This window comes from Corvus hawaiiensis, chromosome 8 (assembly GCF_020740725.1).
Source record: "Corvus hawaiiensis isolate bCorHaw1 chromosome 8, bCorHaw1.pri.cur, whole genome shotgun sequence".
Lineage (NCBI taxonomy): Eukaryota > Metazoa > Chordata > Aves > Passeriformes > Corvidae > Corvus > Corvus hawaiiensis.
In genome coordinates this window covers 12,639,658-12,663,672 of record NC_063220.1, presented here as the reverse complement: position 1 = coordinate 12,663,672, position 24,015 = coordinate 12,639,658, and the positions used below count along the sequence as shown (strand labels likewise).

The 24,015-nt window shown below is 43.1% G+C and overlaps 1 protein-coding gene across 5 annotated transcripts in view; it reads left to right on the top strand.

The window, feature by feature from the left end:
• The window catches only part of NEURL1 (neuralized E3 ubiquitin protein ligase 1), a 146,144-nt gene that overhangs the window by 72,215 nt on the left and 49,914 nt on the right, over positions 1 to 24,015 (top strand). For 4 of the 5 annotated variants that reach the window (XM_048311520.1, XM_048311523.1, XM_048311524.1 and 1 more), the window contains exons 2-3: positions 11,783 to 12,024; positions 16,657 to 16,978. In XM_048311520.1, the coding sequence (XP_048167477.1) occupies positions 11,783 to 12,024; positions 16,657 to 16,978 (564 nt within the window). Of the gene's footprint in view, positions 1 to 11,166; positions 11,210 to 11,782; positions 12,025 to 16,656; positions 16,979 to 24,015 lie in introns of those variants that run through there. The other variant, XM_048311521.1, reaches the window with a different exon arrangement.

Here is a 24,015-nt window from a genome sequence, read left to right as displayed (position 1 = left end):
TGCAACTTCAGTTTGATAAACAGGTATTTTGTGCTTTTCCTCTGTGTACTCTATTTACAGCAGTAGGTTCAGCTTCTGAATTGAGATCTGCTTTTGGGTGCAGAAAACTAATCAGGGAAATGCTTCATGGCCCAGAGGTCTGGATTTGCGGACTCCAGCTCAACAGCTGCATCTCTCTGTGCTGTCAGGAAGAAGCATCTGTCAGGGATGCAGCGTGGTCCTTATTACATTATAATTTAGTGCTGTGGCTTAGAAAAACAAGGGCATTTATGTACTCAAAAAAACTCCAAACCAACAAAAACCCCAAACCCCTAAAAAAAATTAAAGCTCCAATGATCTTTGCTACCAGAATAAATGCCCCTTATCTGAACATTGACTAAAGGATGTTACACATTTTTTTTTTAGCTAAAGAAAGCAAGGAAAATGGATGAATGAGTTGGTCTCCACACTTAATTGCTCCTTGCTTTTCTGAAATAGTGTATGTGTCTTTCCACCAAGAGAATAAAGTCCCCTGAGCCCTTTAGGCTTGTTTCCAGTTCCCACGTGATCTTCAAGGCAGTCACACTGTGAATGTGGCTTCATCAGAAATAATGCTCTGACTTGTGTGATATCAAATTTCTTCCTCTTTTCAAGCTTATCAGTACATCAATATACAGAAATGCCCCTCTGCATGAATTGTAAAACAGTGTGTTGTTCCCATTCCAAGCTGGCTTGCTTTTCTAGCCCATCTCTCTTCCTTCAGCTATTTAGAAATGCAGTCAACTTTTCCTCTTCGTGATCTTCCTCCTGTGTCACATGCTACATATTACCCAACTTCAATAGTTGGTAACTGGTCGTCTGTGTCAGGAAAGGTCATGCAAGTAAAGCTGCAGCAGTATAAACTTAATGAAAACTGAATCATTGGGAAGTTTTCTCCTGTTTGTACACACTGATGTTAAATACAATTTCAAAGCTGGCGAGGCGAAGCTTCCTTGGTGTGTTCTCACAGGAAACATTGGGGTACTGCCTCTACAAAACAGCTTGAGGGGTGGACTCTGTTACCCAAGTCATTAGAAAACAATCATGAAGGTTTGGGGGGGTTCTGTGAGGGCTTACAATGAAAGGGCTTGGAGCTTCTAGTTTGAAGTGTATTTTTGCCTATGCAAATCAGAGGGGACTAGAACTCTTCCATGTGCTGTTGTGGTGACAGAAGAAGTGTGGAGTCACCTTTTTCTGTCCTCTGGTGCAAGGGATTGCACTAGCCATGGGTATGGAACAGCATGGGTCCTGACAGATTCATTAAAATAACAGAAGTTCAGATGAAACATATGCTTGCTTACAAAGTTATGTTCCTCTTATTCCTATTTCTTTTCATATATGCAGCCTGTAAACAGGCAGGACCCATCTCTTCTTTCTATCTTTGTAAGATTTGGCATGAGGGGGTGGCTAGCAGGTAGGATGACTTCTAAAGAAATAAAACAGGTCTATGTGCTCTTGTCCTCAGGCCATAAGGATTCAACACTCTTGGTCTTCTACTGGCTGACTTATGGCAGCAAGTGCTAAGGAAAGCAAGTTCCTGTGTGGACTGCTCGAGCAGCTGTTTGTAGCAGAACATTAAGTGATAACTTCATGGGTCTGGCATGGGAATTGCTAGGAAGGATGGTGGAATAGTATTCACACTCATTCTTTGAATAAGCACCAGAGATACTGTTTATTTTTGTTAAAATAAACTGTAACTTTATGGTCTAACTGGCTGGTGAAGTTTCATATTTTAATTCAGTGGTCCAAGTTCAAGTTCTGGTCTGCTAAAGAAACAGAGTTATTTACTGGTAAAGGGTGTTGAAACTGGTGCAGGCGATGTGCTGCTGAGCCAGATGAGAGTGGGAAAGTCAGTAATTTAGATTCCACTTGTGACTGTGGTACAGAAAGTGCAGATTAATGAAGGAATGTGTGCATAGAGGGCCAAATTCTTGCGTAAAGGGAGAAATGTTGCCCTTTCTCCTGGTTTTGCCTCAGCAGTACTTATATTATTTGCCTGGAAAAAAATAATGTTTTAATGGTGTAGCGGTTAACACTTCTAATGCTACTGGAGTCCTCTCTGGTCTGGGCAAAAGTTCTTGTTTATAATTTGTATTTGTGCATTGAAGTTTCTGGAGAGCAGGGCTGGTGCCTTGCCCTGGGCTGGGACCTTTACATCTGAGCCCTTGTGCTGGCTCTGCCAGGTGCACTGGGAGTTTAAGAAGCTGATGGTGGGAGTCAGGTATGGAGCTCTGTGGTTTCATCCCAGCAATGTACCTAAAAAAATACCATTTTGATGACAAACCCTTGCCTCATTTAGTGCCCAATGCAAGTTACTTTGCAGGAATACATTACATATTAACTAGTGGTCTACCAAAATAAATCCATCTCTTTGGAACTGTGAGATTGGAGAGCCTTGGTTAATCACAAGGGCCTGTTGTGCTTCAGGAGACGGGGAGTTGTTTGGGGTTTTTTTAAATGAGAAGGTATGAAGCATGAGGAGGACAAACCAGGACAGTGCAAGAGATTAAAAAAAAAAAAATTAAGGAGTAGACCTAAGTGAGAGAGAAATGTGCTGAATAAAGTCAGGCCAGTGAAGGAAGGGGAAGACTTGAAAGAGAGAAGTGGCTGAGAAACTTTAATACCTGTGACAAGGGAGGAGGAGGAGGAAGAAGAAGGAGGAAGGGATGGCGAAGAAAGCAGAGAGGAAGGTTGTATGTTCTGTGAGTTTTCCTCAAGGAGAAATGGACAGAGGAAGAGAGAGTGGAAAGGAGGAATTTAAAAAAAATATGTGGCTCCTATAATCCTGAAACATTTAAGAGGATGTTAAACATGGCCAAATAGTGAAAGTAATAGTAAATTTTGACCTGCCTGATAAGTTGCTAGCTCAAATAACCCCTTACTTTAAGGATTTATTTGCTGCCAGACAGGAAATAAAGCCAGTGGAATCGATGTCTTTTGGGTCTAGTCAGTGTAGAGCAAGACTAGAGTTTCAGGTCATTTTTCCTTTGTAAGCACTTTCGTATTCCATTTCACAAGAACATAAACCCTACAAAACCCCCCAGCATAAACAGCAGCCAGGTGACCCTGAATAGATATATATTTAAAGAACTTCCCTTTAGGACTGCTTTTGGACTTTATATTGAATGGAAATCTTTGATATTTGGGTAACTGATGCAGATGGAAATAGTTTGGAGACTGTTCCGACTAACAGCAAAGAGAACAGTGCAATTTTCGGATGCTGAAAAAGGGAGTTTTCAGTTGATCAGAAAAAAGTGACAATAGACAAAAAAAAGGACATAGAAAAGACATACTGGGCAGCAGAAGGACAGAGCAGTGACCTGAGTTTAGGGACATTGGCACATCAACACCAGAAAAATTTTGGCTGAAGATCACTGTACCTGACAAGTGCTCATTAAGTTTAAATATGGATGGGGTAAGGAGCTGCTCCTGGCAGTCATGATCTCAAGAGACCCTGCAAGGAAAAACAGCAGGAGACTTTCAGGAGGAAGGGTGTGAAACAAGCATGGCTTGAGCACTGTGTTTTTAAACAAGACTACACACAAAATGACCCAACTTTACAGTATCTTGAAGTGATTCTAAATGGATGTTTTATATTAGAAAAAAAGCACACTCCAAGTGTAATTGTCATATATGATAGAAGAAAAACAGACTCCTGAGAGTCTTTAGAAATGGTGTTACAGCATAAAACTTCATGATATGTGGTTCTGAACACAATCTACACTCTCCAGCTGGGTAAGAGGAGATGTTCTTCCAATTTTCTACCATTCATCCCAGTGCATGTCTTTCTTGATTAGAGGTGGTCTCTGATTAGGGAGCTGTGCTGAACAAGACACTCAGGATATGGGAGCATCCTCCAGCTGATCATCCAGATAAGGAGCATAATTCAGATATGCTCCACAAAATACCTTGTCTCTTTCCACTGGTGATAGAGTGCAAAGAAAAGCATCCTATTATACTGTGAGTATGCAGTGGGAGTGCCTGATGTGGGCCTAATTCAGCATCTTGAGTCTAGGGGCACATCTTTGATTTTACACAGATATAACTCCAAGCAAATTCAAGTGCTTGAGTTCAGAACCACAACTTTTCTAATTTGCATTTCCTTTGCATGGCTTTGTCAATAGGCTGCACTGTTTCTACCATCTCTTGGATTTTGGTTCTACAGATCCATTTGCTTGTCTCTGCTGCTCTTACATTTGCTTTCTCCTGCTCTCCATTGCTCCCACATTCTTTCTCATCCTGACAAATAAATGAAGTTTAACCTTGATAGGTTACCTCTGTTTCTGGTGAACTCTCAATATTCAAACTTTCAAGCTATTACACTGGAGATGGAAAATGTGCCCAGGATAGACTTTCCATTAAACTGTATTTAAATTGGAAGAGAATGCTGGCACCTCAACAAGTATTCCAGAATTAGATCCCAAAATACTGAGGCTAGCTAATCTTTTGGAAGAACAAAAACTCTTACTGATTTATATTTAGCAGAGGGAATGCATTTTAAAAACACAGCCTATATGAGGCCCCTTGAAGAAAACATCTTTTACATTGATTTGTAGTGCATGGAAATACTACGCCGCCGTAAAATATTTGCAGTTGGGCTCTGCTTTTATGTCGCTACTTTTTTTTTTGCAGTATGAACTGTCGTGAACTCTCTGAGAGTGGCTGCTCTGCTGACTGTGGCTGTGCAGTGAGACAGGGCTGCCTCTGGGGCAGCAGCTTCACTCTTCATCACAGCTGTGCCCAGTGTTGCAGGAGGGGAAGGGGATAAGCAGCAGTGCAGGCAGCACCACGGTGGGAACACCCGACTTGTGACTGTGAGGCTTTGGTTCAAAGTGACTGCAAGGTTTGTATTTGTACTGTGCCCTGGGACCTGTGCAGAGAGGGATGAAGGGCTGCTGGCCCTAATCTCAGCAGCACAACTCTAAGCTGAATGTCTGCAGTGACTACTTGGGTTTAGTTTATGTGATTATAAATTAGGAGGAGTTCTGTAATGTTAACAGAAGTGTAACATGTTCTGTGCATAGTTCTGATCTGTACTAAGAAAATGAGTAACTGGAGTTACAGTAGGTGGGAGAGCTCAATGGCTTATCCCAACTGGGCAGTTTCTGGAAAAGGAGCTACGACAAGAAGCGGGTTTGATAATGCAGTGAGTCAGAAACGCAAACATAACTTTAATCTTATGGCCAACAGTGTATTAGCTTATCTTTGAGAAGATAAGGATTATCAACAGGACAGAGCATGGAAAGTTCTGGGTTTTTTTCTTCCTTATGTCCCACCATCTGCAGCACAGGCAGATCAGCCATCACCCTGGGCAAGCTGTTTCTCTTCCTCCTGAAGCATGAGATATTAGAAAAGGAGAAGATTACCAAGCTGCACATTTGTAAGAGAAGGATAAACAGAATTTTTGAAACATCCCTAAACTGTAAACCAAACTAGACTTAACTTGCTTTCTTTTGTTAGAAAACATATTATTACATTTCTCATTAGACTGCTGACAGAGCCGACCTGATTACAGCAGTGCAAAAATATTCTAAATCAAGAAAGAGATCTTAGATGCTTCCAGAGCACCCTTTTTTACTTTGATCTTCTCATTTCCTACTCACAACATCAACCTACCATAATAAGTTAGCCTAAGTAAGCCATAGAAAGAACAAAAAAGATGCAATATCACCAAGATGCAAAGAGAATAAGGTCAGAAGTGCCTCCCTGCTGTCAAAAACGTAATTACATGGCACATGCAAGTTGTTCCTGCCTGTGGATCAGAGGAGCCTCTGGAAGCTGCTGTAGGGAGGCGTGGCTGCTGCTGATGCAGGGATGTCAGTCTCCTTCCCAAGGATCTGTCTGGAGCCCGGGGACGCAGCTCCTGAGGCAATTCCTCCCGCCCAGGGTCTTCCGGGGGGCTGCTCACCCCCTCTCTCCTTACCTGGCAGACGGGAGCATATGGCTGCTTACTTATGCTCTGCTGTTCTTATGGGCTTAGTGGGCTTATGGTCTGCAGGGGCTCGGGGGGATTTGCCTGGGGAGAGGGCAAGGAGGGACCTGGAACGGGTGGGCTGCACCCATGGGAAGTGGAGCGGTACCAGGGTCTCTGTGGTGTGTCACGACAGTAACTGAATTTTTGGGAATGACTGACAGACATTGAGTAAACAGTGCCTAATTAGGGGCCAGGAGATGGTTAATGATTGCACAGCACTGTAACTGAAGATAGGAAATTTTAAAATTTGTTTATAAGGAGAAGAGATTTCTTCTCAACAGCCTTATGTGCATATAGAACTATATTCACACCTTTCTTCCTGGGATCATCTATTCTTCAACAAAAAAAAGGGCCTGATCACCCTTGGTATTTTTTAAGTGCTTGCAGAGCCGTCAGCTGGATTGTTCCTCCTGGAGATGGTATGCGTGGGGGTTTGCCTCCCCAGCTCAGTCCTGCCCTGCTGTCCTCTCCTTCTGCCTCTCCTGCATTTTGAGGGTCTTCCTCACCTTCCTTCCCTCATCTAGCAGAGCCTTCTCTAGGCTCTGCACAGAGGCATCTTCCCATCTCTCTGTGTAATTTCAACAACAAACATTAGTTCAGCCTTATCCTTCCTATAGTCAATTAACAGATTCACTTCTCATCTGTAGTACTTAAATCTACTTTGACCAGCCTAAACTTTTGCTGTGAATATTTTCCTTTTTTAAAAAATAAAATATTACAAACAACTCAGACTTATTATAACTGAAGCAGAGCTCTTATTCTCCTGTCACTCCTCATCTTTTTTATCTACTTTTTTTAAGCTTTATAAAAGTTGCCACATGCCTGACTCTTACTGATGCTCAGAACCTTAGCATTGTCTTTGAGCAAGCTTTTGTAAAGCCTCATATCCAAGTTGTAACCAGGGACTCCTAAGTTGAGGTGTTCATCTGTGTTGCTAAAAAAGCCCCACTCCCAGGTCACTGCCTGGCACTCCTGCAGAGGTTGTTGTCTCTGTTTGTTGGACAGGATGTGTGTCTGTTCCTCAGCCACAGCACTGCAAGTGTTAGAGGGCAAATGCACATCCCAGCTGAGCAGAGAGACAGAGCAAGTGCCAGTCTCTCTCTCAGCCCCTCCTAAATGCCCTCAAATACACTGGTATCATGAGTCTTGTAGATCCCACTTGCATCTATCCCATCTTCCGGCCACAGCCTTTCCCCTTTCTGTTCTGAAAGCTTTGAAGTCGTCTCTTCTGTCACTGACAAATGAAGTCTTGCCATGCTTGTATTTATTACAAATTTCACCTGTTGCACCTATTTCCCTGCCCTTTGTCCTTATTGTCACTTTTTGCATCTCTTTCACTAATTTAATTTTTCTTTATGAAATGAAAAATCGGCTTCTTCACTTTGAGGGATCCTCACAAATTAACCACTCCCTTCCCACCACTTGTCAGTCAGGTTTGAAAGATGGATCCATTGCAGATCATCCTGCAAACAACTCCAGCTTCTGTTGCCCAAGTTTTATGCTGGGTGGGGGGAGGCTTCTCACAGATGTCGTAAAACCACTCTTGTTGTCTTTCATATCTCTTACTGTAAGGACAACTTAGACAACTTTGCATGTCAGGTTAATTAAAAAAAAAAAGGACTGGTATTATCTCTCTTCATATACATGTGGTTTGTCTGCACCTGCCTCTTGTCTTGCAGTTTGCAATTTAAATGGAAAATCTTACGCTACGCATGAACCTACTCGCTTGATACATCTTGTCACCGCTAAAATAGCACAGATGAAAATAAGTTATGTTTTGGCTTTGACTTCTTTTGGAGTCTTGGATGGGAGCGCTAGATCTGAGCAGCTGGCTGAGATCCATCTTGTAGATATTTCCCTAATTCACTAAAGTTTAACCCAAGATGCTCCTTAATTTGGATTTGACATCCTAGAATTAACCTTTTGCATTTCTATCATTGAATGCCCCAACGCTTGCAAAGCTATAGTCTGTTGCTGTGGAGGAGCAAAGCTTTGCTTTGGCTTCTTGGTCATCTTGCAAAGATGAGTCTCTACTTGACTGTGGTGACAGCAATCTATCTGACAGGGTCATTGTCATCCTACAGACCCAGGGAGAGTTGGATAAAGACTGGAGATACATTATTACTTACTCCCTCAGGAGCAGCAAACGTGTTTTTAAAGGCAGTGAAGATTTGCATTAATTTATGGTTCTCTTTCTTCTGTGCACATGCCCTGGGTCGGGCTGTATGTGAGAAAACAAGGTTTGCAACCCCTTTCAAGTTTCCACTGGTGTTAAGCTAATGTTTATTTTTAGTAAACTGTATCTCAGATTGTGCTTTTAAGAATCCTTTTGCAAAGCCTAGCACAACAATTTCATTATGTTTTCTCCTTCTGAGCTTTTTATTAACAAATATAAAGGATCATTGTAACTAGTTATGCTGTATTTCACTGATAATTTTCAAAAGTGTGGGTCTAGCTCAAGAAATGGTAAGGACTACAAGCATTCACCTCAGCTGATTTTTTTTCCCCCAGTGCTGCTACTAACTACCCAGCTTTGGAAAGGCTGTGTGGATACTCCTTCAGGGGCAGGTCTTTTCTGCTGCACTGTGTGGGTGTCCCTGTCCCCACACTCACACATGGTTTCCTTTTCTTCCTTCTCAAAATCCTTCCCTTTAAGTGCTTATCCAGTAAGGCCACCTGCCAGATAAAGCACTGTCTGTCAGCCTCTTTTGATAATGTAATAATTCTGAAACACTCTTCTCCGTTCATCGTGTGGTGTTTGCCCTGCACACTCATTCACTGTCACTTGTCTGCAGCACAGTTACCTCTGTCCCCATCCCAGACCTCTCCTTCTCCCCAGGCAGACAAGGATATGTCATTTCCATTTGCTACTGCATGTCAGTCTTAGGGCTCTGTTTTAAAGTCTTTTCTGTTTCTTTCAATTCTGAATGATACTTATTTGACATGCTGTAGGAAATTTATCTTAAACACCTTGCAGTCAGTTTTCAATCTGAAATGATTTTTTACAGTATTCTCATAAGTGCCTATCGAGATATTTTCAACTGGCAAAAATGTATTTTTAAAAAAATGAACCCAGACATTTCTTGCAGCATTTAAGAAATCCCAAGCCTTTAAGATTATGCCTAATGTTTGCAGAGCATGAACACTTCTGGTGAAAACCCCTAAGAGGATTTGAGCTGCAAGTTTCTAAGCTGAGAACTCCCAGTGTTGCCTTGTGTGTGGTGTGTTGTATACAGGATGTTGTTCAGGCATTGAGATCCAGGAGATCAGGCACAGGGAAGATAATGCACAGGGAAGGATGAGTGTGCCACCTTTGGGGAAATACTCTGCTTTACCAAAGGGCTCCAAAAAGGATACACTTAAGAGTGGGACACAGAAGGCAGAGAGGTTCAGCTGTGTAATGATGTGGTTCATGTTACCATCTCCTTCACCTTGGCTCACTTAAAGGTTTCAGAAGATCCGGTCTATGGCCTTGTGGCTCGGAGGAGCAAGTGGTACTTTACCACTTCTGTTACATTCTTGGCAGGGCTTATAGTATTGTGGGGAGGTTGTATTCAGGGTTCAAACCCAGTGTTGGGTGAAACAGTTCAAACAGCATCTATAACCAGGCATGAATGGAGAAATGAAATCAAACCTGAGGAGCGAGCAGCTGCTGCTCTCTGTGACCTCCAACATGAAAGCTGGAAAGCTGCTCAGGGTTCCATGGTGCACCTCTGGGTTTGCAGCCCTTCAACACAGAGGCTGTTTTCAGACAGGAATGATCTTGCTCTTCTGGCTTTTGTCACAAGATAGCAGTTTCAAAGGGGTGATAGTAGAGAACACACCTAGTTTGCAAAAATCTAGTGATACTGGAAGGGATTCAACCTCCTGTTCTTTGGGGCATGAGACAGTCTCTAATTAAACAGGTTTTAGGCAGTACCCTGAGAAGATTCTGTCTATGGGCCTGCTGCAGCTTGTGTTGTCTTCTGACCACACAGTCTGGTCTGTGGGGAAAGCCAGGGTGCACCACCCCAGGTCAGCAGTGACCTTTGCAAAGGGAAAAGGCCAGGCTCATGTGAGCTTCTGCACCCTGACCTTCTCCTGTAAAACTCCCCTTTTGTGCAGTCTGTACTCCCCAAAGGTTTCCCTCCATGACCTGCCTGCTCAGGTTAACCTCTATTTTCTCGGTACTCTGCACCTTATTTCTCCTCCTCCACCTGTGAGAAACAGGAGAAGGAAGTTGACAATATTCCACATCACTTTTAGCATCAAAAAACTCCCACTTGGTTCATCTCTCCCATAAAGCATTAATGAAAGTGTTTAAAGGTAACAGCTCTGCTGTATGACCTCCCTGCTTTGTTCTGAAGGAACAGCACTGTTGCTAAAAATGGGAGGAAAAAAACCCAGCAAGGAGATGAGAAGAGAAGGCCAGAGTGACAGATGCTGAAGTTGAATGATAATGTTCTCATCAGAAGCAAGCATTTTGAGTTCTGCTGAAAGTTAATCACACTCGCCCTGATGATGTGCTGTTACAGCTTTGTGTAGCTACAAGCTAAGACTACCTAAAAGGCTGGAAGGAAGAGTGTCTGGGCTTTTTATTGCAAAACCAAGGGTTATATTAGAGGTGTAAGCATTTTATAGTAGCTATAGAATGACATAGCAGCGAGCAATTAATGTGTGTGAAGAATACAGATAATTAGTTTCTATAGTTTGTGTGTTTGAAGAGTACTGTTTAGTCATGCATCTCTACAGCACAAACTGGCACATTTTTAAGGTCATATTTGCTTTTGTAGCGTCCTTGAGTCTGTCACAGAATAGTTGTGTATTCTCTTGGTACTCTGTTTCCAAATCTAGGAGTATTTCCTCCCAAACATATGTGCATGGTGTAGTGTGTATGTGCACACAAGGAAAAGGAAGCGCATGACTTGTGCTCAGTAGAGTGGTTGTTTTGAGCTGGAACTGCTGCAGGCTTCCCTTTGAAAAGAAACGTGCCTGTCCCTTCATCCAGGAACAAAGCTGCTGCCGTGGCTGTGCTGATCCTGCGTCAAGTCTTTCTGCAGAGTCTTGAGTGGAGAAAGACGTAATCTTCTCTGTCCTTCACAGCCTTTCTCCCTCTTACCTTTCCTCACTGTAATCTTAGTGTGCTGATCAATGCCTTCCTGATGTGTGGGATCTCAGCTGAGGTTCTTATCAGTGAAGGAGAGAGGACAATGGATGGGAGTTGGTGGAGAGATCCAGGTGGGTTGCTGCTGAGTGGTGCTTGAGCATAAATTAGCAATGTGTGTGTCTGAGCTGGCACATGTCATGGGTGGATAGGGCACCCAGAGTCACATGGAGGCAAAGATCAATGGAGTTGCTGTTGCAAAGGAGGTGTGAGAGAAATGGTCAAGTTGTGTAGGAGTCCTCTGGAAGTGGAAGATTGTTCCCTAGGTGTGACAGCTTTGTTACAGCAACTTCACAAGTGCTTTGCTCCAGTTTTAGAACCAATTCTTGTGTTCTCTCCTGGTCTGTGGCCTCAAGATGGCTTGTGATTTCAGTGCTGAGGTGCAGTCTCAATGTCATGCTCTGTACTGTCAGATTGTCCAGACAGGAGTCTTCAGTATCCTTGCATCTTTTATTGCTGAAGCTCTAAAAACTGATGCTGATGCTCTAAAACCCCTCAGTGGTTTACAGTTTAAGGATTTGGCTAACTTTATTTTTTTATTTATACTTTCTATCTGAAGTACCTCTGCTTTTTTTTTTTTTTGCATTGAAAATTTCCATATTACTCACAGCAGATTTGAAACCCTTTTTTCCCCATTCTGCTTTCAGATTCCATTGGTGGGTCATTTTCAACTTCCTCCCATCGATGCCACCACAAGCAGAAGCACTGTCTCCCCATCCCACAATGTGGAACTCTGTCCATCAGCCCTCTGCTTTTCCATCCTCACACGAAGGGATCCCAGATCATCATGGACACAACACAGAAGGCGGTGAAGCGCCAGGCTAGCTTCTGCAATGCCATTACCTTCAGCAACAGGCCCATTGTTATTTATGAACAAGTCAGGCTTAAGGTGAGTAAATTATACTTTCCCTTTTTGCCATGGGAGCTGCTGGGAATGTACCAGGCTTTGGTGCTTGCCAGCAGATCTTTAGCCCTTCCTTGAAAAGCACAGTAGTCAGATCTTGGCCTTAAAGATCTGCAGTCTTCGTTGGTACTTCTGCTTTTCTCGCTGTAGTTCTTGGAGCCATAGTTACAGACTGCTCTGGAAACTGAGAACAAAAGGGAAATCCACATTCCAAAAATACTTATATTGATGTTAGACAAGTACGACAGATTAAGCTGTGATCGCTTGGAAAACAGCAGGAAGAAAGGGATGTATTGATTAGTCTGAAAGGCAGCAGCCTCAGTATCTCTCTAGAAAATGTGTCCTCTAGGCTTTGCTCCTATCCTGCAAAGCAGCTTTACTGGGCAGGCTGAGGGAGGATGAAGAGTTAGTGAAGGTGTTCCATTCCACAACAAGCACTTTTGTTCCTGTAAGCAAGGCAGCAATGAGGGCTGGTCTCATGGAGGTGAGAAAGCCAGGCGGTAAGAGGTCAAAAAGGACCTGGAAGCGAAGGTTCTTGCTCATGTGCTTGGCAGGAAAACCAGAAGAGTTTGGAGGAAAGGATGAAAGGAGAAGTCGACGCAGTCACAGTTGCTGTCTAAGAAAAGGACCTTTCTGGCAGTCTGCTGACTGCTTTGTTGAATCAGTCACTTGATAGCATTAAGGGCAGAGGACAGAACATTGCAGGGATCACATTTTTCTCACTGGCACAAGCTGATTTCACTTCCTTTGTGCCTATGGTAGCCTGGAGGATGGAGTTCATACCCCTGGTGCTGCAAGGGAAATCCAGCTCCTCTAAGACAACATGCCTTCATGTACACCAGGAGCTGCTTTCTAATGAAGAAACTCCTCTATCTCTTTAGGAACTGAAACACTTTTCAGATTATCAGCACCTTAAGGAGCTTGGGACCCTTGAAACTTCATTCACAGATACTTTCCCATCTTTATGCCCTCTAGTTTGTGGGGCTGTGTTTTTCTGTTCATAGCTGATTTCACGCCTTCCATTGGCACAAAGTAGGTCATCTTCTTTGGCCACTTTAGTTCATGGCACACATGAATGATCTGACTGCAAATCCGTCATTTGCACAGAAGGAGTTTTCCAGAGGGTTTGTCAACATGTAGATACCCAGTTTGAAAGATCTTGCTGTTGCCCGTTGCTAGAGGTCCAGGAGTGCTGGGTCCTACAGCAGTGTATCAGCCTTCCCTGCCTCTTTGCTCACAGCCAGCAAAGGAGCAAGGAATGAGGAAGATGCATCCTTTTGGAAATATATGGAGATTTCAGGCTCAGGCCCAGAGATAGAAAATCCCCACTACAGGTTTCTTATGCTTCCTGTGGAGCTCTTAGTGCTTCTATCCAGGCTGGAAGCCCAGCAGGAATCTCTCACATTGCCTAATGAGATTTTTTCCCATGTTGGCCAGCAGTTTGGACAAGCAACTGTGACAGATAGTCTGGGAGGAGATGAAAGCAGTATTTCACTTTTGAAGACACCATCAAAGATTTGAGTGGATTTAGTGGTTTAGGCAAAGGTTCTGGGTTATTTATTCCTCATTCTGAAACAAGGTAGCTATCTCTGGAAATTCACACTTGTTTATCTCTGTGTATTTGGGGATTTTAGCTTTTATAACGTGTGTGAAGAATATGCATGCAAATCTGCACAAGAGATTTATGAGCAGAGCTCCTGCTGACTCCAATGGGAAGGTCTCATGGGAGTAATCAACAGGCTTTAGCAGAACTTGTGCTCTAGGGAGGGATGAAATGTGAAAACATCCTTGCTTTTGTATGATAAGTCCATCCTGTAATTGCCTCGCTATTGTTCATGGATGTGGAAAACAACATCTCAGACCTTCTTACCAGCCACAGACTAACCATGAACCCAGTCATTCAGGTCATATAAAGTGTAAACTCCCTCTGGAAAATGGAGTAAAGAAGTAAGGAGATTTCCTTCTGTTTATTAGCTATTGTATCTCAGGTTTTATTCTGAGATTGTTTTGCAGCTCTGGGAATATGGGAATATGGCTGTCAAGCAGCATCAGACACAAATGTTCCAGTATGGTTTCTTCCATGTAATTCAGGGCATTTCTAGGAAGTGAAGTTCTCAAAGATGGCACAAGGCAATAAAGATCAGGAGCCTGAATCTGTGAAAGCAGCAGTGGTTTAGCAGTTTGGATGTTGATTCTGTCTTTTCCTCCCCTTCTGGTACCCAGTGGACCTCCCAAGCATTTCTGCTAGCAGTGGCTGCTGAAAACAGAATTTGGTCCATCATTAACCATTGCCTTTTTTAGCAAAACTGTGAACCCTTTGTCCAGCCATGTCTTAATTCTTGGCAGGCTTTATACTTGATTTTAATTTGGATATTAGTTTGCCTGTGGTCAGACTGTATTGAGAACTGTTTATAGGTGCTGATTAATACATGGAACATGTGCAGCCTTAATTACCATATGAATATTTACTTCATGCTGCCTGTGACTGCTGTGAAGTATTGGCAAGAGACTGAATTGTACAAATGACAATGAGGCCATATTTATCTTAGACCCAAAAGCTTTTAGGGCTTGCAGTAAATTTGCTGCAAAAAATAACCCAGGCTTCTTCTTGGAGTGTGTGTATTATGTTTCCCTGTTTTTTCACGTGCACACCCTGTTAACCCCACTTCTACTGGGGACATGCACAATGCCATCCCACCCTGGCCAGGTATATAAAGTAGTAAATCTGCTTCAGTCCTTTTTAGTGTCATCCCAGTGCCCACCCTGTAAGCAGGAGCTTCCCATGGTTCCTAGGACTGAGGTCAGTGCTGAAGTGTTCCATGTAAACAGTTTAGGTACCTGGATGGACTGAGTAGGGATAAAGAGCAGCACTCCCTTAACTGAAAATTGTCTGTTGATAACTTTTTCTGAGCTCTGAGTTATTTTCTCTGCTACTTTAATTATAAAACAGAAATCTCTAGGCTTTGAACAATGTCTTTGTTGTGAGATTATTGTGACCCCAAGGGCACATGTTCCAGATTTGCCTTGGAGAGGAATATGTAAAAGAGAAACACAGTATTTACAAATGTGATTAGCAGAGAATTCAGAATTCCAAAGAAAATGTCTTGTAGAATCCCTTGGTGAAAATTCTATACTTCCAAGCTGGGACACGAGGGGCTCCTGCCAGGCTTTTGAGAACTAAGTCCTGCCGTCCTGGACAGTTCAGTCTCTGTCACTGCCATTCATCCGAGCCATTAGTGCTTTGGCAGGGTATGAAATTACAGAACGGCAGCGACTTTTGTGTGACATCTGGTAGGTGGTACCTGTCCATGTTTCTGCTCTTGTCCTGCGGCCAACAGTGGAATTGCTTGAGGCTGCCAAGGCATTGATGGAAGAGGACTATCTCAAGTGCTCTCGTGTTTGCTGCAGGTTCAGGGTGTGAACAGATACAGCAGTTACGTGTCAACTGGCATGCAGGAACTTTCTTGGCTGGATAAGGTTGTATCCAGCATCCTTAGGTCTTTCATTTCATAGTCTGGATCCTGACAGGCTGAATCACTTTGGGAGGAACAATTCCCAGCAGGTTCATACTCAAACAATAAAATAAGAGGAAAATCTTCACCAAGGACATCATCTGAGGACTATACTAACTCTGGAAGACTCCCTGCTTCCATGGGGAAAAAAGAGATCTTATAACTGGATAGTGTTTTCAATGTGCTGCATGTGTTTAGGACCTGCTGCCTGCTCCCCACAGATCCCCTACTGGCCAGGGCTCAGTTCTTGTGAGTAGAAGCTGATGACTCTGGAAGTATCTGTGATCCTTTGTCCTTCTGTCTGTCAGGTGCAGAAGGATGGGTATGACAAACGAACCATTCCAAAAACCATAGCAGATGTTCCTGACCCCAGACACACTGAGTAATTGCATACTGACAGGTTGGGGTGTAGTTATGCACAACATATTTTGCAAAACACCATTCACAGCTGAAATAAGTAGGTTTTCCCCAATCATAAGAGAACATCTATTATTGCCTCACAATTGTGTATTTAACAAAGTTAAATACTCTATATTGTGCTTTCCCACACACAAGTTCTCTGCTGGAAGGCTGTGATTTCAATATGCCATCCAATATGACAAGTTACACAAGGGAAAGACTGTCTTTTACTTGCCTGGGAAGCCCAGAAAACCCTGTGGTGGTAACTGTGATTCTGGAGTATGCTTTTCCCTCAGGTCATGAGAGACCCCATCATCTGAGCACCATGTGGGAAGAATGCTGCTGCTGAAGGTGCTGAGATAAAAGGTCCTGTGGCCATTTATGGCACATTTTGTGAGAGGATTATTCTTAGGCCAAAAGGAATTACCCTAGAAATAGAAATGAATCATCATGCAGCTGTAATTACATTTCACCTATCCACATAGATTTAATTTGATTTATTTGGTTTTAAATATGGGGATTGTATCCTAAGTTTGCAGCAGCATTGCTGTGTACAACTGAAAAAGCTACAGCAGTGTTTGGTGGGTAAAATGTTTCCTAGATCTGGTGGGGCTGTCTGCACACTGGCCACCAGTGTTCAATGCATAAAGTGTGTCAGTTGATGTTCAAGTGCCCAACACTGTTATTGCTGCTGTTGTCTTTGCAGATCACTAAAAAGCAGTGCTGCTGGAGTGGGGCTCTTCGACTTGGCTTTACTTCCAAGGATCCATCGAGGATTAACCCTGACACTCTGCCAAAGTATGCGTGCCCTGACTTGGTTTCCCAAAGTGGTTTTTGGGCCAAGGCTCTGCCAGAAGAGTTTGCAAACGAGGGAAACATCATAGCCTTCTGGGTGGACAAGAAGGGACGGGTTTTCTACCGGGTGAACGACTCCGCTGCGATGCTCTTCTTCAGCGGCGTGAGGACAGCGGAGCCCCTCTGGGCCTTGATCGATGTCTATGGGCTCACCCGTGGAGTGCAGCTCTTAGGTGAGTGCCTGGGTCCAAACACCAGGGTGATGCTGAGCCATCCCTGATGAAGGGCAGGGCTGACACTGCCTGTCCTCTCGCTGTGCTGGGACAAGTACAGGGAAACAGCTGTCGTTCCTCCCCAGAGCATCTCAGCACCTCAGCCTGGATCAGTGGGTGTTTGAAACTCAGCACGTAAATATAACATCGGTGAGAGGTGGGAAACAGCTGCTACAATATAGCACTAGAAGCCATGTCTAAGTAAATGGATTTCTGCTCAGAGGTGTAGCTCTATCAGAGAATAGCCTGGAGTGTGTCATACACCTTTGTTTTTATCTCATCTTCTGCTTTCCTTGTGCCAAAGCGGGGAAGTGCGTTTTACGTGCTGTGGTTAAATCCTTCCTGGATGGCACTGTTACGATTTTCTGTCAGGTTTAATGGACAGATTTGAAACATGGCTATCTTCCAAATTACCTGAGAGAATCTGTGGCTGGTTTTTCCAGGATGTTGCTTTCACGGAGGAGTTTTATTTGTCTTCTGGAGCCTGAAGGTTGGGTATACAGTTGGGATTGTAGGATGAGTGCTGAGTGCCTGTGTCTTCTGCCATCCTCAGGTGAAATGAAGATAGTTTGGCATTCACGAGGACTCAGTCATAGTCCCAGATGTGCAGGCTGTCAAGGTTTGGGCTATTTGAGTTTATACATCTTAGAAGAACTGAAAAGATTCTCCGAGGATTGAAGGGCAGCAAGGTTGCTGGGGAGCCAGGAGTGTCAGCACACAGCCTTAGAGTTGGCTTTGCATTGTCACTGGCAGGAAAATTGCAGCACTTCTCCATGTAACGGTAGATTCATGGGTCTTCCTTTCACCATGGAAAAGGTTAGATGGTACCTGCTGACCTTCAGGAGCTGAGGTTCCTTCTGAAGATGAGATGATCTGAGGCTGAGAGAGATCCTGGCTTTTTCCTGCCATCCAGCCTGTTAATCTCTGTTAAAGTGACAGCTTCATGCTATATATCAAAAACTTAAATTAAACTTCTTTTTCTGACAGTTCTGCCTCCTTTCTGCATTCCGTGCTGTATTAAAAAATATGGTGGCAGGACTACCCATAGCAACCAACACAGCAAGGAAGAGGGATGTATGTTCAGGAGATGAAGGAATGAGACTGACCTTGTTGAAAAAACTCCTGGCCCAAGATTGCACAAGGCAGAGGACTTGAAGAATTTCTCAGCAGCTTTTTCTTTTTTTAGGTGCAGAAAGATTTATCTTTTGTTGTGAATCAGCTTGAGTCAGAGCCACTAGGCAACTGTTCATAGGCCAAGGTGGTGGTATTTGAATTGGGATGGAGAATTTGGGCAAATGTCATGCTAAGGGTTCAGTTAGGAAGAGCTTACAAACAACTCCAAGTCCTACGGCTGTTCTTGTGAGATTTGGCACCTCAGGACTACTCTGCCTGATTAATGAGGGTCCATAACTCTGGATTATGTGTTTCCTTTCAAAACACCCGAGAAATCATTTCCTATCCGTCATCCGCCCCTGCATTGTCCTAGCATCTTCCACATCCCCCCTTCACAAGGAAAATGTGACTTCTGCCAGCCACTGACTTACCTCTAGTCCAAGAGGCTCTCGACTTTTTGGTGGGTATGAAGTCCCTGAATGAAGCAAGCAGCTTCTGAGTTTACACAGTTGGCGTGGAGCTCAGATACGTATTTATAGCTTGTTCCAGCAGCCTTCAGCAGGCTTTAAGTCTGCAACTGTGCTGAAACAGCTTCCACCCGAGTTCTCTGCATCTCCATTCATTATTAAACAGCACTAAAAGTCAGAGAAGGGAAATCATCAGCTGTGTTGCCCCTGGATCCTACAGACATACGTGTTACTATGCTCTGCATGCCTGCTCTAGTGTAGCAGACCACACATATAGCACAGGACAACTTGCCAAAAACTCCCGGGACTTGACAAATGAATTTCATAGCTTAGCTACAAACATATGGTTGAATTCAGCCTGGTATGGCATGCAGGGCATCTGATGGAGGCTGGGGATGCTGCAGTGGTATGTTGAACAGAAGAGCCTAGCATTTCAGATTCCAGTTCAGTGATTTATTACCCCCCCCAACCCCAAACATGTCCCTTGTTCTTAAGTCTTGCTATTTTCTCAATGCTTGTAGGGTTGCAGGGTCAAACTGCACCTCTGCACAGTCTCCATTTGCTTTTGTGTGTAAGAATCTGACCAAAAACTTTACCATTTCTGGTGTCTTTCTGTTTATTGCAGAATTAATCCCTCCCCACTCCCAGTAATGTAACTTTACTTCCAAAATGAGATTTGCCAAAGGAAAGACCTGCAGCAGTAAGTCTTGTGTCACTGCAAGATCCCAGCTCTGCAGGGAAATGGACAGTGTGCATTTATGTTCCCAGAAGTGACAACATCCAAAACTGCACATTTTTATTTTGCTTATCTGCATTACACTGGCAAATCAGTTCCAGCCCAAATAAGGAACTCAGTAAAACAGGGAAATGACTAAGTCTAGTGACACTGTTCCTGTCTTACAGATAGAATAAAGAAAGACTTGAATGAAGGGGGGCCCAAAGCCTGTGAGAGTTAAATGACTTGCCAGAGCAAAAGGTGTCATCTGCCATCAACCTTTTTACCCAGCTCAGTCCTGCCTCTCTCTATCTGCAGCACAGGCATTGCACAACATTCTGGCATCACTAAGATCCAGCTGGTTTGTACCTTAATTTTTCATTTCCTTCTGCTTATGGCTTTACTCACAGCATAAGACTTACTGACAATTACCCTCGTGTCAGTACTGCTGTCACTGCACAGGTATATGTGGCTGTCACAGATGTTCCTGGGTCTGACTGTCCTTGCTGTATGTTCAAAGGCAGAGCCCTTTGAGCAGCTTCTTTGCCAGCTGGATTTTGAAATGAACCAGGTGAAAACAGCTTTCACGGTCCACCGCACCGCAGCCAAGGGGAGTTTGAACTGAGCTGGGACCATGGTTCGCCTGTCACTGCTGGAATGAGTCAAAAGGAGGCACTGGTTTAAATCTGCCTTGAGGTGGCTTCAGCGATGAGGTCCACAGTGCTGACACTCAGTCACAGGTGAGAGGCTGCTCCTTGCTCTCCTCTACCCACATTATAGAGATGAAAAGGCTTAAATTCACCCAGGAATCTGGTCTGCTCTGACCACAGGGTCTCAGCCAGTGTAAGGGCCCGCACAGAGGAATCTGTGGTGATGGAGTGCATGCATGTTCTGTGTTTTAGGGCATGAGTTTCAGTGTAGGTGCAGGCTTACATGACCTGTAAACATGCCCTTATACAGTGAGTCTCCTTCCGACATGCTCAGCTTGCAGGCAGCATGGCTTACAGCTCTGCTTTCCTTTTTGGGCAGCTAGTTTTGCACAAGTGCACTTTTACATTCCAGAGTAATTTAAAATAATATTTACTAAAAATGTGGCTTGTCCTTATGTTATCACTTCAACATACACACATGCTCATTCACACTTTTAAAAAAGAGTCCGAGAAAAATGGAATATAAGCAATCTGCTGCCTTGCTGCTATAATAAAGCATCAAAAAAAGAAAAGGAAAGGGCCAGCTGTTTAAATTCCAGAGTCTTCAGAGCTGTGGAGGAAGGATGGCAGCTCATGGGAACCAAGTGGTGTTGTCTCATATTAACCTGCTTCTTTCAAGCACTGGGCTTGAGCCTGGCATGTGCACTTTCTATGGATTCACATTCATGATGCAGGACAGCAAGGTTGGCAACTTCCCTCAGTCATGTGTGCAGTACAGCATGATGAGTTCTCAGCATTTTCCTTTACCTTTGGTGGGGGATTACAGGTTTGCCTCTTCTATGTGGTGCCTTTTTGAAAATCACAACATTTTTCTCATTTTGGAAAATCACCCCATTTTTTGGGCAGTGACATTGCAGCAGGCATTGCAGAATGGTTAAGATGGGAAAGGCCCTATGACGATCATCTGGTCCTACCATCTAGTGTCTTTTCTTTCAAAGCACAATGCAGGTGCTCTAAAAGTACAGAAAAATGGGGCTGCAAAACAGTTATGATTGCAGGATACCTCACTACTCATCCTGTGTTTCCAGTGGGGTGATGTGAGGTACAGTTTGCTCGTTTTCCTTGGTCCCATTCTTTGCTAGAGTGATCAGCAATCACACCCCTTTACTGTTTATTACTCTGTTCACACTCTTCTCCCATCCATCAGTATTTTCATTCATGCAGTATTTCAGAGTATTCTTGGTCTTTTACCAGCACAGACTTTGAAAACCAAGGATAATTTTATTTAGATTGGCACACTGAGAGGCACCTGCTGAAAGCTAAGTCTCACCACATCTTGTAAATACAGAATATGTGAAAAACTAGTAAGACCTTGCAAGATTGGAAAGTTTTAAATGCATGTGTATTAAATGTGCATGTATTAGATTTAGCCAAAGTAGAAGCAGTATAAATATATATTTCAGTCGTAAATATATATACAGATCCTAGTAGAATTAAATGGGAGTTCTGTATATTATATTAGATATTTGAGAAACCTCTTCTTTCACCAGCTCTTCCTAGCTTCTTATTGTTTTATGTTAGCAAAGTATCAAAGTTAAAATGTGAACTGATCCTGGATGGAAATGTACCCATCTTATGCCTCAAGCTGGTGTCTCTTTGACAAGGAAGTTGCACATTTTGTAGGGAAAGAAGGAAATGTTCTTCTTTATTCATGTCTGTCAGTTCTTACGTAGTTTGGATCTCTAGCTCCAGGCCACCTTTAGAAGAAACATTAAGTAAGCCTTTAATGAGGTAGATTTATGGGCAAATTTCAGGTGTGAATGGTATAAGACTGATGATAAATCTAATTTATTACATGCATCTGCAGTTTTACTGTGTGGTTATTACTATTTTATTTTCCAAGTGCAAAGCTTATTTTCCATTGCCCACGGGAATTCATTTTGTTGCTATTCTGACACGTGCAAATAAGCAGACTGATGTGCTGGGAGTGCTTCGCACTGAACAAAATGGGATGATCAGATATGACTGCAGTGTATTTTTATAGGGTATTGTTGAAAGTGGAAGCTATAAACAATTAATCCTTTTTGTGGAAGTCTGTGACTATCTGATGGAAAAGCATAATAAGTGCTTAAACAGAGTCCTACTTAATGAAGGCAAGATCCACAAGACCTGCAAACAGTCAGTTGTCCTTGTTTTTCCCCATCTCCTAAGGGGAGAGAGAATTTAAATTGCTCATAAAGTTTTATTGTCTGTAGCTGTTGTCTCTATGGCAGCTGCAGGAAGCTCTCTCGCACAGCTGAAAATGTGAAAACAGTTTAATAAATAACTCATCTCTTGCCATTTTAATTATCCCTGCTTTGCCTTAGCACCTCTTTAGGGACATATTTTTCCAGGTGCAATAGGCACCCAAAAGTTAGCCCAGGACCTGGGCAGCTCCATGTGCTTGAGGGTCTGTCTGTCCTCCAGGTCTGCCTGTCTAGGTTGTGATGATGAGGCTGCTGGACACAGCACTTTTAAGCAAGCCAGAGCTCCTCTTGGCCATGTGAATGCCGTGGGGGATTTTTTCTTCTCTTTGTGTTTGACTGTCAGCAGTGGAGACTTTGTGCTCATGAGCTGGGGAAGGCAGCATCTGCCTGCCCTCACGGTCGGCACGGGGCATTTGGGCTGAGCAGCAAATGACGAACACCAAGAAGTTCAGGACAGGCAGATGCCGAGTGAAATATGGTCTCTGAGGGATCAGCATTTCAGGTTTCCGCGGGTCTCCATGAGGAGTTGAATTACAAAGTTGCACAGAGGCTCTGCACCTTACTCCTATTTTTTCCCATTGTGCTTTGGATAACCTGTTGCTTTCACCTGAAGCACCTTTGCCTTAGCAGGACCTCTTGGAGGGGAAGGCATTGCCACAGGTGAACAGAAAGGACAAAATCTGTTACATAATGTGCTGTAGGGCACTTTATATCCACAAAATGTCCACATCGGCATCAGGAGAGCCTGCAAAGGTACCTGGGTAGGAATAAATTTAAAAGGGATTAGTCTGGCTTTTATTGCCCAGACTGAGAAAAATGGAGGCTGCTACAGGACAGAACGACCAGTGGAAAAACACATTTTGTGCTGTAAAGTTTCTTTAGTTCGGGTAAGCTGAAATATTGTTCCTAACACAGGCAAGAAGGGACACTTTACCCATAAAAACCCAAGGAAATACGAAAACTCTGACAATTTTAAGTGGTGTTTATGTTATGGGTATGTTGTGGTTCAGATGCTGACCCTGCAAAGATGGGCCCCTATGTTAAAAAAAGTGGAGTCTTCACATTAAATATCTGTTGTGATGATTGATTTGGCTGTTGCTCTGAGGAGATAAATGTTGCTGGTTTGCACTAAGTTGTTTATCTTGCCTTTGCTAAGTACTGGAAGTGTGGAAAGTAGAGTCTGGAAACAGTGGTTCCAATTAAAAGGCTTTTGACTTTCTTTTACTTGTAATAAAGGTATGAACTACTTGAATAATTGAATGTATACTGAATTTATTACATAGCTGTAGTTAGTTACAGACATTTCTAGCATGTACATGGCCTTAGAGAATAATAATCCACCACTAATGGAGCAGTGTATTCTTTTGACAGACATTTCAAAGAATTCCTTAGGTTAGCAATGATTTTAGCTTTTTGATTTAAACCATTAGGATATCTATGCTGCTTTTTTTTTTAACACACTCTTATTAACTGATACTTAATGCAACATTAATTGCATTTTCCTTAGTTTGTCTAATATAGTTCCTTTTTTAAAATCGGTAAGTAATAGGTGTCTTAAAAAAAAAGGGAGAGAGTATATGTTGGGAGAGAAAATTAATCTTTGCAGCTTTCTTAATACTTTTCTCAAAAATATTCAGCCAAATAGTTTAAACTGTTCAAACCTTGGGCTGTAATGCTGAAAGCTAATTCCTCTTCATTCATAAAGCTACAGCTTGAGAAAAAGGGTTTATTTGGAGCTGGGGGTAAGTTTTGGATGTGAATTGAGTGATCTGGTAAAAGTATAACAATTTATTGTGCTAATCTTGCA